Raw genomic sequence first — 19245 nt, forward strand, 5'->3', positions numbered from 1 at the left:
CACTTTTATGCTAATTTAAAAGGGGTTTTAATTTTCACAAACCTCCTGAGTCCTGCTGTTGTTTGTCGCCGTCAATCACGTGTAACCAGCGCTCACTCACCTTCTGCCTTAACTGAGATGCGGTCCTGTGTCCTCCCCGAATGCAACCCGGGAGGAATTTCAGATCCTCGAGCCTCCACCAGCGCCATCCAGCGCTGCAGCCAAACGCACAGAGCTCTCGCGAGAGTGCGCTGTTTTTCTCTTGCGTTGACATCATCGGATTTGAGCAGTGAATTGAGCCCCCTGCTGCCATCTAGCGGAACCCGACCTGACGCACTCACAAGAACAACAGTTACGTAATTACAAAGCCTCTTTTTTGTAATTCGGTGTTAGGGGGCATGGAATTGGCTTCCAATTGCTGCGTTCCCAGACCTCAAATCGACCTTAAAGGATGAGCGACACGTTCGTAACTTCGCGACTGTCAGGGGACTTGGTGCACTGCCGCGAGTATCCACCTCGCACTGAGAGAAAAAGCTAACTGACATATTAACACAAACTTCTTGGTGCAGCCAACGCATTTTTAACCAAAGAAAGAGAGTCTTTTCTTTACATCACAAAAAAACGTTTAATGTATCAACACTCAGAAGCTATCTTCTCATTCAATTGTCAGGTCTCATCATCCTCATCATCCTTATTATCATAATCCATACTAATGTAGTGCTGTGATAACTTCAAGGATCAGGTGTGAAAAGCTGCTTTGTGAAGTTTGCACACATAGGGACAGATAGCAACATACTGTGGCCATTTTTTTTCCTTTAAAGAAAACCACTTCAGTCTGCAAGTAAGTAAAGACCACTATCACAGGTTTTGTGTATAAGCTGGCACCATGTTTGCACCCATTGCCATGTGTGTGCAGTCAGCCTTAGAGTGGGTCTGTGAGAGTGTGCGTATGTTTGAGAGACTGTGAGAGTGTGTGTGTGTGTTTGAGTGACTGGGAGAAGTTTGCAGAGGTCTTCAAAGGTCGTCGGTCTCCCCATCAAATGGTATGGCATCCATCTCCATGTGGATGTGGCTGTGCTCATCGTTACACACCCAACCGATGGGTGTGCGGTTGAAGGAGGGTCGGGAGCGGATGTCAGACTGATTCCCCGGCATTAGGTCAGGCTCCTCGGGGCACCTCAACACTGATGGCTGGAAGGTCAGCTTGGAGCCCTGTTCAGCCCCTCCAAAAGGCAATGCCGTCCTGAGTGTGTGGAAAAAATAGGTAGGAGATGGATTCGGTATCTTCGAGTTTTAAAACATTTACATAAGGTTTCATCTTTGTCTTAAAAGAGAATTTCAAAAGTTAGAAGCTAGACAACACAATTCAATTATTTGAGAATTCACCCCATTGTCAGCTATGGAGAAAATAGAAAAATTACCCATTATAATGCATCAGCTTCTGTCGATTACATTTCTGTATACACCAGTACACTTGTTAATGTGAGCAACTTTTCAGAACCCTTTGCCATGGCAGTTTTTATTTATTCAACCCATCTCCACACAATTGTATGTGATGGCAAGTAAGTGGAGTAATAGAGTAAAGTGGATATTTGATATATTACCTGTTAAAAGTCTTGAACTTTGGCAGATCCTTGTGCACTTGTGGTCCAGGCATTCGTGACTGCATGGTTGCCCGAAGCTCCTCATCCCCCTTCATGGCACGTTCCCATGGAGACATGTAAGTCTTGATATATTCTTGCCTCCTCCTCGCTTTCTCTGCAGCCACATCAACCTCCTCTGCACTCAGAGAAGAAGATTTTTAACACCTCCCCTTCAAGCCATCCCTCATGAACTATTATATTCTGACCTCTGCTCTTTGCTCTGTGTTTGGGAAGCATTTGACAATAATATGCCAATGGGTATCTTGAAGTAGTAATTTATTGTTTAAGCTCAATTTAATCAAGCAATGGAAAGCAAATGGACTGTCTGACCACCAAAGGGAAGGAAAGGTACCTTTGGGTTCAGGCTTTGGGGGAACTGGCGGTGGGAGCATCTCACAGCCTAGAGAGGGAACCAGGTCCTGCAGATTTTGCTGGAGAAGGACCAAGGACCATATACACAGATCAGATCAGTCTCTAAGCTGTTCTAGTATGCAAGTTTGTTGGTTTGTGTGTGTTTGTGTGTGTTAATAGGCAGGTTCTAAAGGGACTACTCCCAGAATGGATATATATCATTAATAGTCAGGTTCTAAAGGGACTACTCCATCAATGGATATATATATATATATTATGTATGCCAAGCAAACTGACTCTGCACAAAAATATTGATACCTCCAATGGATCAGTGTATTGACGTCTCAAAACATATTGCCATATTGATTTTCTGGTTCCATCCCAGTGTGCAGCATGTATGGTGTGTGTCCCTCACCATGTTCTGATCACTGACGATGAACTTCTCCACGCGCTGCTGACGCAAGTGGAACATCCTGGAGCCCTTGTTCGTCATCAGGGCCAGCTCCTCCAGCATCACGTCCTTGGGGGTCAGGATCTTGGTCCCCAGGTCAAACTCACTGGCTTCAGGGTCGGATTCCTGATCTGTACGGTGGCAGAGATACAGGCTTAAGGACAGAGAGAGGACAAGCAGCCTTTGTAGTGTGCCATTTTGAAACTTGCCCTAATTAGATACCCTGTAGATGTCCTTAAACATGTGTAAGGATCTCTCTAACTTGCCTGCATCACTCACAGTTTTCCTGAAAGGGTCTTTTCTGCAGGATATTCAGAGTAGGTTTATTCTAATAGAGATTACAGCAGGCAGGAGGAAGGAGGTAACTATTGTGAGGACTGACAAAACAAAGATTTTATCAAATGCAATTCCTACTTCCTGCCCAGGGGTTCTTTTACATTGAAATATGGCCACGGGTTAATTGCTGCTGTCACCCCTGTGACATTCCAGGACAGTTCCAATGACAGGCATTAACAAATGGTCAACCGGGAGCTTAGGTTGGAAGATGTGTAAAATCCAGAATCTGTGCAGTTTGTCAGTGAGTGAATGAATGAAACCAACATGTAATTAAGTTTTTGCACATTTGTATGTCTTTAGCGAAATACCACTGGCAGGATCTTTGTCCAGTCCCGGTCTAGTGGGACTCTGAACTGTACAGGTGTATTGCACCCCTCAGTTCTGTCCTACCTATGGGTCAAGAGCCATTGCTTTGGGCCATGCCATTTGTATTTGAATAATTAGTCATGTGTTAACATTGAGAGGACGATGATCAGGTAGATAAGTGCAGGCAGATAAGTGAACCGTTTATTGAGACAGTTGTTTTGATTTGTGTCAGGAAAGTGAATGAACCGCTTTTGTTTAGTGCTTAAACGCAGCTGTGAAACCCTGGGGCAGCATCCACGAGGTGTCTGTCTGCACCTCTGAAAGAGTTTGTTCTCACAGAAACACTATGGCTCATTAGAGAGGGAAAGGGGGGGGGGGGTAACAAAAGGTGTGGACAGCCATCTTTAATGCTTTGTTTGCCCATAAATAGTTCATCACACCACAGATTTTCAGCTGAAGTTTGCCAAACAGAATGTCTCTCAGACCAGGAGGGAGATAATTGCATTCTCTGTGATCTATATTTAACTGCAGTCCCTGGTTATCAGCTGAGTTAACAAAACACACAATTCCATCTGTCACATTTCATCTGTACATTTGACCACTTCCTGTTATTGAAACTGTCAGTCGACAAAACATATTTATATCTTCAGTGTTTATACATTCAAACACAGATGGTGAGAACTGATGTCAATGTATTATCGACCGGTAAACAGATAATTCACACTCTGGTGTCCTTCCTGGATCCAGTTTCCATGACACTACAAGCATTTAGAAACTGTATTAGGTTTTAAACCCAATAAAATTATGGCCTTATCCTTAGGCTGGTGAGAAGTATGCTAAAGGGGTATTGAGTTGCTGTTGGCTGGAGCAAAAGCAAGGGGTCCAGGGGAGAGGATATACATCAGTGTCCCTGATGCTGGGAGCACCGTGGAATGCTGGCCCTTCGAGCAGGACCAGGGAGAGAGAGAGAGGGGACTCAGGGATAGAAGATACCAGAGTGGGTAACTTATAATGGGCTGTGACATTTTAGAACATTCTGCCATGCATCACTGGCTGAGTCACATGCTTCTGTGGGGGGTGGGGGCGATGGCAGAGGGAGGGAGGGAAATAAACTATAGAGCTAAGAACAGAGAGGGAAGCTGGTGGCACCAATTACCTCGCCATCTGTTTGATTTCTGAGACCTAACACAACAGCACTTACTGACCACTCCTACCTGACTGGTCCTCAGACACTGAGAGCTAACTGACCACTCCTAACTTACTGGTCCATATACACTGAGAGCTAGTAGCTAATAGCTCTTGTTTGGGAACTCGGGTATGGATGTTATTATCTCACAACGTGTGGGGCATTGGGAAACTCACCATCTTGTGGGAGGTTGCTGAAGTCGGTGATGATTTTGGAGGGCTTTTTCCTCTTGTTAGGTGGAGCGGGTGCTGAATGAGGCATGTCTAAGGGGGACCCAAGGCACAACCAGATCAAGAGACAGTTCCACACCGTAACAATGGAGCTGAAGCAACACATGCCTGAACATCTGAGACAGCAGCACAACTAGCTGCGTACTTGTTTATAAGTTATCATAGGCAGAAAGTCATTCATCACTACCAAAATGTTTTCATATCTTGTGTTATATTTGTTCACGAACATGCAAGGTTTTAGTTGAGTGGGGGCTCCACAACGCTTCTTCCTGCCCACTCTCATCAATAAAATAGTCAAACTGTCATTCAAAATGGCTGTCCTTTAGACTTAGCGTACAAACTTTCTTGTGTGTCTAGGTTCAGTGCATTTGTGCAATTGGCAGGAAAAAAAATTCGGCTCAAGAATTTTTTCATCATGAAGTCTCTTTTGGAAGATGAGAAGTGACTATAAGCCGAGCACAGCCACATCTCCAGCTCCTGTTACGTGCCGGGGTACTCCAGTTTTAGCAAACTATATAAATCCATAACACGCAGGGAGCAACGCAGTCAGCACATTCCCAGATGTCCCTGCTACTTGTGTGGTAGGCTTAAAAAAAAAGCATACCTGGTCATGTTTCGTTTATGTAAAGTTGGATATGTACTACTACTGTACTTTAAAGCGTCTTCAATTTTATGATGACAACATCTCAGATACTTTAAGAAAATATGTAAAACAAAACTCATCAGGTCTTAACGCTGACCACCATGCAGGTAAAGGTTCTAAATGTTTAATGTATTAAGTTATCTAGGAAAACACGCCTCCCAATATTTGGCTTGTATATTGCGCTCTTAGTAGAAAAATTAAACAGATCATCTCAGGTCAGCTGAACTGTCAGATCTTTTCAAAGGTTCTTTAGGTTCTTGATGGGTTCTTGTTCTTGGCAAAACGTCTAGCACAGAACGCGGGCCGACTGTACAGTATCACACATTAAAGTGTCCTCATAAGCCATCCGGAGCAACAAGTGTCTTTTGAGGCAGCTGGCGTGCGTGAATGGGAAGACATGCAAAGTCTGAAATCCATGCACACAGAAGCATCCAAAGGCCTTCTTACCTAAAACCAAAGAGTCCCAGGGATTAAACAGAACTAAATCCCACTTCAAATCAGATCAAGAATGTTCCAGAAAAGAAAGATTTTGGATTATTCCACAATCCCAGTGTTCCTGGCACGTCCCGAACTCAACACTGTGGCACCTACTCTTGCCTTGCTCTTCTACAGCCCAGGAAGAGTGTAACCCAAGCAGAGGCATTTCTTTGGGGAGTATGTGTGTGGGGAGGGGGGGGGGGGCGCTTAGGCCCTGGGGAGTGGGAGGGGGGAGGGTGGGGTGGGGGGTGTTGCAGTAAGCTGCTAGCTACAAAGCAGTGTGGCCTAAGGAAACAGGCCGGTGGTGATCCGAGAGTGATACTTTCTTGCAGATGCTTTTCATTACTATATATAGATCACCCAAAGTGAGAGGAGTTTTGAGAGGGGCCCTCTTACAGTCGGGGGGATGGACAGTATTGAGGAGCAGGGCTGGTGAATCACTCTGTTCCGCTTTCTCCAATTTGTGAGATCTTTCAAGTCAGGGTTCTCAAAAGTGTTGGAAGCCTTTTTTACCATGCTTATTTTTGACCAGTGTGGCATTTTAAGGTTCTTCCTGCCTCTCCGTTGCTCCCAAGTGAGCATCATCCCTTGGGTTTGGTGGTTTGGCAGACATAACTGCACAAGCTTTAATCTTTAAGAGATTTATTGAAGATCTCCTCTAAAAAAAAAGGTCTCAGCCAAAATAGGTACTTTGTGTTCCACAGAAAGCTCTTAGAATGTCAACAGAAACAACCCACCCCATCCCTTCCGTGAAGTTGATCAGTCAAGACCAGAGGCAACAAATACAATGGATACAGAGTGACTCTTCAGAACCTGGTTCTGGACAATGGTAGAGACCAAAGGGCCTTAACTGTAGTAAAGCTGAGAACACGGAGCAGAAGTATGTTGTCTCCCTTCTCAGCCTCAAGTATAGTGCTAAACATACCAAGGACCTTAATCAAACATGATATTTGTCTTCTGTTTATGTTTCAAGGGACAAGGTCATATTGTTCAGCTTGCTTTTGCCGTGGTTTCTACAGACATGGAAAGGAGCTTCTTAAGTTTCCATTTAAATGTCAGTGTTGAGAACAGAGAGTGCTCATGCTGAATATCTCATTATCTCATTAAGACCTGTTGTCTTCAAATGTTTATTTTATAATCACACTGTAAAAAAACAGATCGAGTTTAGCTGTTAGCTGTCTGACCAAATGCTGGGGTATTAACAGCCCTATAAATAGCCGGGGAGCGCGTGCAGGATCTCAGAGGATCGAGCTGGGTAGTAGCATGCTAACATTAGATCGCTGGCTTAGACACCTCACCAATTGCACAGTGTCTATTTTTTGGTAACTTAAAAAAAATCTGAGTTTGGTCCGGCATCTTTTTTTTGTTTTATTGCTTTGCGACACCCACCAACCGGCGGAGAACTATAAATGTTCACAACTCCGTCAAAGCAACTGCGTGACCACACAGTAACAGAGTCGTAGAAGCATAACGACAACGATAGTTGAGCTTAAGTTTACTAAATTACCAATTACTTCTAATTATCACAGTCATTTAGTTCGATTAGACTTTGAAAAATAATTGTTCTTAAAAATAGCAATTATATTCCAAGCATCACGAATAAGAGTCAATTAAAATGACTCAAAGCCATAGAACGGTGCATCTTACACTGAGTTTACAGTAAGTGAATCAAACTTATCAAGCCCAACAGGGAAGTGAGCCATGACATGCTTTTCGTCAATATAGACCTGTGTGACCTCCAGTCCTAGGCGGCGAGTAGGAATGATAAGTATGAGACATTATTAGTTTGGTCAACATCTTCAGGGGTAGGCTATGAGTTAAAGGCGTGTTATGCTATAGCTGATAGGCATTCTTGAAACATTGAAGTAGTTCATTAAAGATTTGTGGCTGTAGGTTACTTTTTTTTATAAAGGCCATTTTAGCTTGAGCACCTTCCCTACAAAATGTCTGTCCATGGCCTTTTAGTATAGCATCAGACAGGTAAAATACATGTAGATGAAACAGCTAAAAAAGAATTTAACTGTAAAGAAGCCAGGTGACAAAAACATTCTGCCCAATAATGTGCTCATTAAAGTTTGGTGACATTTTTAGTTCTCCGTGGTCAGTGTTTTTCATGGCTTTCCATGATTGGTCAACAGACTGTAAACAGAAGTAAAGAAACCTTAGTAGGGGGCACAATATGGCCTACGTAGTTAACCTACTTTGACGAGTTAATCCATTTGTGCATGGATTTGGCCTTCCATACACAAGCTTGCTCAGAGTTTTTAAATCTGAAAGTTTAAGTATTGCAGTCTCAAAGATTTGGTGATTTTTATTGTAAGAAACAGTGGCCTTTTCCTAGGCTCTAATGCAATCTTGGAGAAGTGGCAACCTTGATAAGCTTTCACTGACAATCGTCAACCAAGAATGTGAAACCTGCCCGTTTGTTCCACTTCAAGAAGTTGTCCGGTGTCTTTCATCTTCCAGAAGGAGGTGTGAATGTAGAGAACCAGTTATCTTTTGAACAGATGTTCCGTTATACTACGTGCCTAGGTCATAGGAACGTGTATAGGAAGAACGGCAGCTAAAATTAGCAACAGCGCCATATGATCCAGGGCCAAAGAGCATAGGGGGGTCATAGGGTCATGACAGTAAAGTTGTTTGGAGTTTCAGGGATCAAAAACAAGAAGATTAATCATTTGTGATTCCGATTATTTGTTGCACCCACTGAGACCCAACATAAGTATCATTTGACATGACAGCACTTATCTGTAAATATCCAATTTTGACATGGTAGATTTTCCTTTTTTATAGTTTAGTGGCATGTGTGGACTAAAAGCAAAATATAGTAGAAATCTGTTCTTCTCCACATGACAATGGTACACATTTTGCAAATACTGAAAAGTTTTGTTCTGTTTTGGCCTTGTGTCCACATGATAATGGTGTTCTGGGGGCCTGAAAATATCCAAATGATCAAAAGGTTTTGAAAACCGGTTCCAGAGTTGAGACTTGCAGCCAGGGATGGATTACCAAATGGGCCTACCGGGCCCAGGCCCAGGGGCCCATGAGCTCAGGGGCCCCCTAAGCCAGAGCCTCTGCATGAAGTCGCTGTTATGTATCTCTTATTTTTGGTTGAAAGAGGTGTATTTTGTTAATTGAGTAGCTGCGCTGTGTAAGAAAATGTGTATGTGCGCTGTAAATCCTGTTGAGGAACAGGTGAATTTAGGTATTGTGCTGTTGAGAAAAAAATGTCATTACATTCAAGTAAGTCTTGCGAGCGCACAATTTTTGCAGCTGTGCGCGAAGGGGATGGGGGGCCAGGCCCAGGGGCCCATGGTTTCATAATCCGTCCATGCTTGCAGCCCTTGCAGCACTTTTGTCACTGTGTGGACAGGCGACAACTGAGCTATCTGGAAACGATGATGTCATGGCCCCAACTTTATCCAGTCACCTTTCATTCTCAGTACAGGGTGAGACCTGCCCTCCAAAGCAGGGTAAGTTCCCTTGCCTGGGGGAATTCTGTTTGCCCAAACCACATTTTTGCTGAATTTGACATTGATTTATTGGAATTGTCTTGTCTCATGGTGTCATTGTTTTAAAATATTGCTTAGTTGAAGGCTATAACTTGCAGCATAGGGTATGCAAGACATTTTAAAATGACCTGGCTACCTACAGTGTTTTCACACGTTTCCGTGTGTTGACATCTGAGTTTGTGGCAGTTGCTACCTTGGGTATATCCAAATGTATTTTGTACAGCAGGATATGACTTTCATCAAGATAAACAACTATATCGTCAAAATCCAAACCATCTCAAAGCAATATCTGATAAAAAAATGTATTTGACTAAACGGCTTAGCAGACAGCACTGAGGAAAAGGCCTTGGACAACCTGCCAAGGGAGCAAATGTCAAAAGCCTGGCCTTCAAGACCAGACCTAATAAACATTTGTCCTTGTGCTCAGTGGAATGACTCCAGTCCACTCAGTGATGAACACCGGTCCTCGAGCCGCTTATACACAAAAGTAAATTGAACTAAAGAGCAGAAGTATTAACCAGTTATAAGTAAATTCAAGAAATTAAAGCAATTCAATTATTCCAACTTTAAACCGACCATATTGGACTATTGGACTACAAGGGAGCTTTGTTAATCCATACATGGAAATCTTTAAATTACAGAAAAAATGTAATTATGGTGATTGTTTTATGTACTAATCTTGTATATTGTATTTCTCAACAAATACAGAATCAGTCATGTACATTTGAAATAAATATTTTTTGCCCTCCTTCCAGTCAAGCATGAGAATAATAGCATTTCAAGTGTCAATTGTTTTAACATGTACCAGTGTAGTTCCTCTTTTTATAGCCAGTCACTGATCCAATTTTTTAACACTTCATCACTCGTTGTTGATAAACACTTAACTTCAGTTGGTAGTTGGTGTGGCCAATAAGAAGCTCAATGCCAATGAAACACTAGATCAGATATTAAATCATCTGAGATGTATCTGAGATGTTCTCCACAGCTGCTATCATACATGATTTAATCAGTTGTGCTTGTAAACGGAGACGGAGCTATTTATGTTCTCCTTAAATGTATGAATGATACCTGCATTGAAGACGGGGCAGCAACTCCAACGACAGCAGGATGAAAGGCACACGTTCCTCGAGGTATACTGTTTGTCCCTTTCTAATAGGGTGTCTGATTGCTTGCCAGACCCATATTTGACAAAACCTGGCTGGCCGGATGCAGCTGTCAGTCATGGTCTCCATGCAGCTCACACCAGTGAGAGCCAACACATAGCTCTCTCGGCCGACATGGGATGAGCAGAGAGACTGAGAGAGAATAGTCCCTGATACTTTTGTGTGTTACACCCACATACGGAATGACTTTCCACAAATGTCAGTAAACTTTTCATGATATATACTTTGACTACTAGTGTGTGTGTTTTACTACTACAATAGTCAAAAGGAATATGTTATGGTGATTGCAGGGAACCATCCATCCAAGATAGTTGTTTGCCCAATTCAACACGCCATCATGGCAAATGAATAAACTCAGAGGGAGCTCTGCGTCTCTAGGCAGCTGAGGACAGTGGTTACTTTACTCAGAAAAGCAACCGGAAGGAGACTGACAGATCAGTAGCGTTTAAAGCACTCTTGCAGGAATCTGGTCATGTGGGAATGTCTATGCAAGTTGCCATTAGAGAGACTAGGGCTTCAGTGTGCAGACCGGGCAAATCCTCAGTCTGAATTTCTGTAATGAGAAGGGGCCCTTAGGAGGGGCCAGTGAGTGCCCTCCAGGGGTGGGCTGTGATGGAGGAGTGGATGTGGTGATCTTTAGTGATGGAGGACCTTATGTGGTGAGCTGTGGTGATTGCAGCTGGTCACTAATGCCATCACCTGAGACCTGATCATAGGGAAGGAAATGAGTGTGTTTGTTAGGATCTTACTCACTGGATTTGCCAGGCATATGTTGTACATGACCCAAACTAAACTTTGGTTTTCGTAACATAATTTGTGTGTATCAGTAATATACTACCTGATGTACTTTTCATTTTGTTAAAAATCACATATAGATTTGATGTAAGACATTTTGTGTGGATATCATTTATTAGGTTTAAATTATTGTAATGACGAGGCAACTCAAAAGACTTGCCTTTGGTGCTTCTTCGATTCTTGGGGCGAGAGAGTGACCACCATTGAAGAACTGATACAGAAGGGCAGTCAAAGCGCTAGGAGTTTATGCTCTATATGACACCTCAGATGAGCACTATAGGAGTCAAAGCGCTAGGAAATGAGCAATACTTAAACCAAATGGGCATGGAAAGCGGATGACAAAATTACGCACAATCATTAACACAGGTAAGACACAGACACATTCTAGATTCGAAGATTAACATGGAGCACATGGAATAATGGGAACTGTCCACATCACAACCACGAAAGCACATCACAACCACGAAAGCACATCACAACCACGTAAATTGATTTGGATTATTGATCTGATAAACAGACAGTCACTAAATCAATTGAGTGGCAGTGCGAGCTCTCGTATGCTTGACCTTCATAATGGATATGCCACATAGGCTTAAAATCTGTGGTCAGATATTTCACTCATCATTAATGTGTAATGGCACACCAATAATCAGTTCCAGTGCACACACATTTGTATCTTCATGGGGGTACTAACTACTAATTATTATGATATGTTATGAATTGTTCAAATATGTTCTGTTTTCTCAATACTTTAATATCTCTTAATTATTTAGTGTGATCGCATCAGCATGACACAATCACAGTACTGTTCTTCATTTTTTCTTATTCTTAATTCCACCTGTTTTTTGCCGCTGATTCTGCTGCTAGTGCCTTTGGGATGTTGACACCTCTCTAACTCTGATACGTCCGTCCTGATCCCGTGCAGTGCTCTTGTTAAAAGAGCCCACTCTCAAGTGTTCCATATACTTGTTAAAACATCTACAGTATAGTTGCATTGACTGACCCCAATGTTTGGGACTTGTGCGGCTCTCTCTATATAGCTCTGACATAGCTTTCTGCCTTATGCATGCAAATATGTCCTTTGAAATAAGTATTATCCATGTTAACTGTAGGTTGAGTGCATGGTGGACTTGTACCTTTGCTGAATGGAAGGTTGCTGTGTATATTGTGACACTATTGTAAGCACACGGCTCATGCAAGCATTTTTAATACAAAGCGAGCATGAGGCAGTCTGCCCCGCACCTTGTCCTACTGGGAGTAGTAGTGTCAAACCATTCTTCTGTAGGCTGAAGCAATCACGTTTATGTAGTTTGCATAGAATGAGAAAGATCATGGCCCTCTGATGCAGTCAGATCAAACTTCACATTTTCTGGGGAAAATCCATCTCTAGTTTAAGCATACAAATTAAGTTTTCAACATGTATTTTTGTACAGTGAGTTTCTAGTCCCCTTGTCTATCCTCCACACTTGGGTGTCTCTGAGTCCAGCTGACCAACAGCTACACCATCTGGTCAGCATGGGACGGTGCAGCCCCCTCCAACGAGACCAGACGGAAATGACCTTGAAATGACAGCCTTTAATCTGTCTAATCCACCTCCTGGGAAAGTGACTGAGAAAACGTTTATGTATGCTTAGGTCTGCAGGAAATAAAAAAGGTGAACTTTACATGGTGGGAAAGATGAGATGTGGATAGACCAGATGAAGTAAGAGGAGACAGTCAGCTGGGGATTTTGGTTCTATTTTTATTCTTCTTGGCCTCTCCATACCACGCATCCAGCTTCCCAGGCAAGGACACGCATGTCCTATACCTCCAACAAAACAACAACCTAATTTTTCACTAGCAGTATCTTCTGTTACAATTCAACTACAGTTCAGCCACCTATAAAAAAACTAAAAAAAACTTGAACAAGTTGCCTATTGTTGTTAACTGTAGTTTAACTTCAATTAAAATATGACATGAAACATAAAGGCAACTATACAAATTACATGAACACATGAAGCACATGAAACAAGAGACCATGCTGATGACAAACATGTTGACGATAGAGGAAAAAACTAGACGCATCTCTGTGTTCTGTGTTACATTCTCTATAATTCTCTCCCTGCACACACCAAGGCATTGACTGCAGCGGTGTGCCTAGCAACCTGCAAAGCTGCAGAGATTAGCTTGACTTTCATTTCTGTATTCCTTTGACCTGCCTTAGACCCATAACAGTAGGCTATCTCTTCCACTATAAGGCCAGAAACTATTCCAGCCCGTCCTTTAAACATATTCTTACTGAGTCCGTACCGAACCCCACATGATTCATTCCAGAAGGTCAGTGAAATGTGCTGCCACTCGGGCTCATCAGTGATGGCCAGACCTAGGTGATGTGTACAGTACACCTGTCAGTCTCGCTCATATATTCCTGCCTCCCCCCTCCCCCCCTCCAGTTCCTCTGGTGCTTTGAGAGGAGCTTGGGGTGTTCAGAGGCCTCCTGGGTGCTCTGCTCTCGGGGTAATATGAATGGAAATGAGCTTCTCCTCATGACCACGCACAGCCCCGAGGCTATCCCAAGTAGACAATACATTATTCAAAACACATTATATTAAAGATAATTGCATAGCGCAATATATCTACTGTCTCCTGTTCCTTGACCGCTCCGGTACACATACATTTTTATGTTCCTTTTATGTACAGTAGTTCCCATCTTACCTGATTGAAAAAATGCAATCCTTTCTAACACCACGCTGAGCTTTCTGTGCAGTCTCCAGCTAGACACCCGGGTGGGGTGGGGGGGGTTGTCAGAGTCAGTGGCTCGCTGTCACTGCCAGGGACAGATTCATTATTTCATTGATCTACGCGTTTGTTCATCTGTCACTGGTTTCATTAAAGTGGCGGATGAGGTGAGCGCAGGTGAACTGGCAGACACAGAAGGCTAAACAACAGAAAAACATGACACACAGTCACGCACATTTCCTCTCGACCTCCTTCTCTGGGAGACACACTGCAGTCTATTTTTACTCTTTCTCACTTGTTTTTCCCTCTCCCTCATTTCATCTGATCCTCTTCTTTTTAAGAACTACCTTGTCATCACCATCATCTTTTGATGAGGCTGTTAAGCCTTCATTGTTTTTCCCTCTGTTTGGCCCCCAGTTATTACGGAAAAAAATAAACATTACCCAACACAAAGGTTATACATTTCACAGAACTTCAGAAATAGAACATAAAATTGATGTAATTCTCTGGTGTTACTATAATATCAGCATAGACTTGCACTGTATCTCGGAGACTAAATAGCAACAATGCTAACTGAAGCTGGGATGCATCTCTGGCAGTGACAAATCGAAGCTTTAAAGAACCATAAACAATCCAGAGCAAAATCAGGGAGCCATGAAATAAAGAAAACCAGTGAATCCATCATGTTAGCCAAGGCTAGGGACAATAATACAATATGCAAGCTGTACAATTATACGCAGTACAATGTAAATGTAGCAAAGGACAAACTACAATAATGTTAGAACAAAACAAAACAAAAATGTTTTAAAGGGTTTGTGTGTTAAAATTGTAGAAAGGAGCGCACACATAGGCATGTAATCAATACATTCGACTGCAGCCATTCCTTTAAGGATGTAGTACTTGTAGAATGCTAAAACATTACACAATGCTGTTCCATAAATACTGCCGTGAGTTGATGTGTTCATATGTCTTAACGAGCACTTAAAAACAGCAAGATTATTCTTTGAGCCAATTGTGTGCAAGTGAAGGTAAGTACACAGAACAGTTTAAATTTAATGATATAAGTAAACTGTTAGGAAGGTTACTCACATTCTCATTTGGTAAGTCTAAGAGAGAATCTGGTCAGTGTACACACTGTAATTGTTATTCACCGATCATTAACGCACTGTTCATACCGACTTCAACAAGTGACTGGCCACTCTGAGTGATTCAAAATATAATATATGAATTACTGTTTATACTGTTTAATTACTGAATTATAGTAGCACAATGTACTGTGTGGATTAGGCTGTGTGCTGTTAAGGATCACATGTCGGATCCTTATTCTTCTCTCCTTCGTCACCGCTCAACCTCTCAGTGGATCATGGAGCCGGGTCTCCACACATTGGCCTGCAGGCCGACGCTGGAGGTGCTGAAGCGCGGGCGGGGCACCCTGAGCTGCTGGATGCTGCCGCTGGAGCGCAGGGCTGGGTTGGCCGACAGGGGACTCAGGTCAGGGGCGCTCTTAAACTGCTTCCCAACCTGGAACTGAGAGCCATAAGCCTGAGGAGCAGGAGCTGGGGGGGTGGGGGCCCAGCTCTGGATGGGTGCTGCGCTGAGGTTGGGCAGTGCAGGTAAGGTTGCTGTGGAAACTGATGGTGCCCAGAATTGAGGAGCAGGGGTGTAAGGGGCGACTGCTGGGGTGCGGGGCGGGGGAGAAGCCACTTCGGACCTCCAGATGGGCTCGGCCAGCGTGGTGGCGGAGCGTGGCACTATGACTGTTGGTGTCAGCGAGGTGGGGGCCGACATGGGGGTGGGTGTGGAGAAGCGCTTGATCTCGTAGACGCGTGCCGCTTTGACTGGCACCTGTCGGGGTGCGGTGAGGGAGCCACCCTGCTGTTGCTGTGTCTGAGGGACTCCACCGCCATAGCTGAAGAGGGAAGAGTTGAGCTGGTAGGGCTGGTGGCTCATCCAGTCCAGGGCTTTCAGGCCCGGTTTGTGTGCCACCTGAGGTGCCTGTGAGGCCCTAGGGGTGCGCTGGGCGACGGTGGGACAGGAGGGGGACAGCAGGGGGTTGTAGTTGATTGGAGGGGGGGCCCTGATGCTGGAGGAATACTTCCATTGAGACGGTAGAGATGGGGTGGGAGAGGGGTCACGGGGTTGTGCAGGGGACATTCGATGCGGTTGTTGCTTGTCCACCACATAGCGATCCATGCGGCTCTGCCGGCGAGCGAACAACTCAGCCCCCTTGCCTCCTGTCTGCAAGGTGACCTGGGGCTGTGGAGGGACAGCAGCACGGGCTGGCTTCGGAGCCACTGGTGGAGGAGGGACCCTGAGGCCTCTCTGGGCCTGCATGAAGTTGCAGGCTTCTGCCCCTAGATTGAGGGAGTCCTCCTCGGGCCCTGACTCAAAGCCAAGATCATGGCCGGCCCGGGGTCTATCATCCAGGTTCTGCACCATCGACAGCAGCGCCGGGTTTGGAGAAATGTCTTTCTTTTCCTCCGGCGCACTAAACATGGGCTTGCGGCTCCTTTGCCTGCGGGCATCGTTCAAGATGCCAGTGCGACCCGCTGGCACTGCGATCCTCTGCTCTCGAGACTCCAGCGCCTCCTGCCCTGCACTCACTGGCTGGTAGGGCTGAGGAGAAGGGATGGCAGGAGGTTGAGGCGATGCTGCCACAGAAACATAGGGGTTGAAGGAGACTTTGGGAGCTACGGGTGGCTGTGAATTTGATGTGAAGGTAGGAATCGGCTGGGATGGTACTTGAGCAGCAGACGCAGGAGCTGGAGGGAAAGACATGGTTGCCATAGTTGCAGGCGGCTGGGAGAAGGGCATGGACATGACAGAGGGAGGTGGGAAGGGTGTGGTCGGCTGATGAGAAGAAAGAGGCATGTTTTGTTGAGGGGGAGGGGAGAAAGGTGCAGCTTGGGCATGAGGTGAAGAGTATGGTTTGGGTGGTACAGGAGGGGGAGAGAAGGGCATGGACTGAGGAGAGTAGTATGCTGGAGCTCCTTGAGGGGAGTAGTATGCTGGAGCTTGTTGAGGAGAGTAGTATGATGGAGCTCCTTGAGGAGAGTAGTATGCTGGAGGTTCTTGAGGAGGGTAGGGTGTGGCATGAGCAGCTGGTTGGGAGAATGGTGCAGCAGCCATGGCTGGGGGTGGAGAGAAGGGCTGGCTCATGTTAGCGTGAGGCGAGTTAAAGGTTGGGCGTTGCATAGGGGGCTGAGAAAAGGCTGGAGGAACAGGGGGAGAGAGGGGAGCAGAATGAGGGGTCGGAGGGGGGAAGGAGGCCACAGACACAGAGGTGCGTGGAGAGAATGGAGATCCCCCTGACGGAGGTCCGTTCACAGTGGCAGGCCGGGCAGGGATGTAGAGGGAGGTAGACGAGATCGCTCGTTTCACCTCTGGACCACTAGAAGAAGAGAAGGCTGCTGGCATGTTTGCCACTGACACCGCCTTCCGGGCAGGACTGGGCCGGAATACCACAGGGGCAGTTGAGGCCCGCAGGGTTACACAGCCAGGGGCGAATGGCTTGGCGGTCCGGTTATGGACACCACCAGCGCCATTTTGCAAGTCCATTGTATCCGATCCACCACTTGACAGTGTGGGCAGGTTTGTTTGGCCTGGAGGGGTTAGCACCACACTGGTGCGGCTCACCGCCGCTGAGTCTCCGTTCACCAAGCCTGAACTCGGCGGTCCTGATGGGGCTGTGTACGCGGGCGGGCCGGGGGCCTCCTCTGCTGCCATGGATGCCAGCTGCTCATCAGACATGTGCGACAGTGGTGCTGATAGCGGCTTCCCTGCTCGCTGCCTCTGCTGTTCAAACAGCTGAGCACCCTTCCCTGACATGTTGAGCCCGAGGCCGTTCTCTGATATGCCATCAACCCCTTCTATGCAGGCTGAGGACCTCTTGTCCAGCATGGCGAGGTAGCCACTGTCCCAGATTGGGTCCGGCTCGGTTGAGGCGGCAAACCCATCCTCATCCATCTCTGACTCACTGCCTGGGAAGCTGCTTCCCTCTTCCTCCTCGTCTTCGGTCTCGCTGCGGGAGAAGCTGGCGTCGTCTGCACTGCCAAAGCAGGTGAGCGTATACCTCTTGGCGCGTTGCCGGCGCTTCTTGAACATCAGCACACCCTTGGCATGGGGGTTTGGTGCATCGGTCAGCAGAGAGGCGATGCTGCGGCACTGGCTGCGTGCCTCCTTCACCTGCTTGTCCTGCACGCTCTCACCTCTGTGGAGTTCTGAGGGAAGAAGATATACATGGATCAGGTGCACTCTCATGCATCTCTCATACTTCTCAAAAGCAACTGGAATGGTTCCTGGGAAAATGACCTACATGGATATAAATAGTTTTTGTTGTGCAACTACCACTACTAGTAAATGAATACTTGACTAGTTTGTTATAGTTGTATTTACTGGGACACACTAGTCAATTAAGAACAAAAAGCTGCAATGTTTAAGATGACAAATCAGGAGAGCCCATTTTGAACCTTCAGATGTTGAGGTTACAAAGGTCGAGTTAAGGTTGTGTTATTTACTGTTGATAAATATGAGACCAGTATTTGTTATAGGTACAGGGTGAATGTGTTGAGTAAACTGGACCAACTCGACTCATGCCTGGAGCCTTTTTGCTATAGGCTGTAGAGACAATCTGTGTCCCGCCATCAGAGACTGGATAATTATCTCCAGGTAATTTTCATCTGCTGACGGGGTGACGTCATATCCTTTCATGTCTAGCACTGCGAAGGAGATCATTTGAAACCAGACAAAAGGTGGGTTATAAATATGAATTGCAGCTAACTGCTCTCATCAGACAGTAGGTGGCAAAGCGGGAGATAGAGGAGAAGGAGAATAAGAGATCTTCAGAGAGTTCAATACAGTGGGATCCCAACCCATCCGAAACCAAGATGAGGTCTTAAGCAGCCAGAACCATGAGTCACGCTCCAAATGGAGCCGCAGCTAAAACAGCAGAATAGCCATTGAGTGGTGCTATGCTCTACAGCCTTTTGGATGAGCTTCACTTTCAGCCATTTTACTGCATGTGCTAGAGCTAAAAGCGGGTACTTTTCCAGTGACCACTGAGCCATTAGGCTTAAAATGGGACTCCATGGTATGGTGGAGTGATGAGAAAGGAATGATGGGACAGGCCAAGAAGACACAAATAGCGTTCCACATATCAACGCTGTGACAGAAGGGCCTAGTGAAACAGACAGTTGATTCAATGACAGGTAAAACTCATGCCTTAGCTTATCCGCTGTCGATCATGAAGTATCACTGATGTCCTTTGCTAGGGCAATCTGACCAGTGCCATCTATATCATATTAGTCGGATGACAAGAACCAATCTTATTTTCTGATAACAAAGAATAACAAAAATATGAATGATCTGCTATAACTTAAACCAACAATAATATGATCATCGAGATGACAAAGGTCAGCAAAAACATAATCACTTCATTGTCAAGTGCCAAACGGAA

The 19245-nt window shown here is 45.2% G+C and overlaps 2 protein-coding genes across 2 annotated transcripts in view; both read right to left on the bottom strand.

The window, feature by feature from the left end:
- Positions 1–579: 579 nt before the first annotated feature.
- On the bottom strand, positions 580–5743 carry myoz1b (myozenin 1b). Its single transcript, XM_080851141.1, has 6 exons — positions 5573–5743; positions 4429–4515; positions 2389–2555; positions 1975–2053; positions 1584–1758; positions 580–1222 (listed from the first exon to the last, which is right to left on the bottom strand). Exons 2-6 carry the CDS (start codon positions 4511–4513, stop codon positions 994–996), a joined length of 735 nt encoding a protein of 244 aa, XP_080707267.1. The 5' UTR covers positions 4514–4515; positions 5573–5743; the 3' UTR covers positions 580–993.
- Positions 5744–12793: 7050 nt separating this feature from the next.
- Positions 12794–19245, bottom strand: part of synpo2lb (synaptopodin 2-like b) — a 17632-nt gene continuing 11180 nt past the window's right edge. The window contains exon 4 of the mRNA XM_080851212.1: positions 12794–18010. Coding sequence (XP_080707338.1) covers positions 15144–18010 — 2867 coding nt within the window. The 3' untranslated portion in view covers positions 12794–15143. The remainder of the gene's footprint in view (positions 18011–19245) is intronic.

The sequence above is a fragment of the Sprattus sprattus genome, assembly GCF_963457725.1.
Source record: "Sprattus sprattus genome assembly, chromosome: 14".
Taxonomy (NCBI): domain Eukaryota; kingdom Metazoa; phylum Chordata; class Actinopteri; order Clupeiformes; family Clupeidae; genus Sprattus; species Sprattus sprattus.

Bases quoted from the DNA above. Each gene is read 5' to 3' on its own strand.
- myoz1b (XM_080851141.1), bottom strand. From the start codon at position 4,513: ATGCCTCATTCAGCACCCGCTCCACCTAACAAGAGGAAAAAGCCCTCC. The intron at 2,556-4,428 runs GTGAGTTTCCCA...GCCACCGTACAG, and splicing joins CAGCAACCTCCCACAAGATG to ATCAGGAATCCGACCCTGAA. The intron at 1,223-1,583 runs GTAATATATCAA...CCACACACTCAG, and splicing joins AAGTTCAAGACTTTTAACAG to GACGGCATTGCCTTTTGGAG.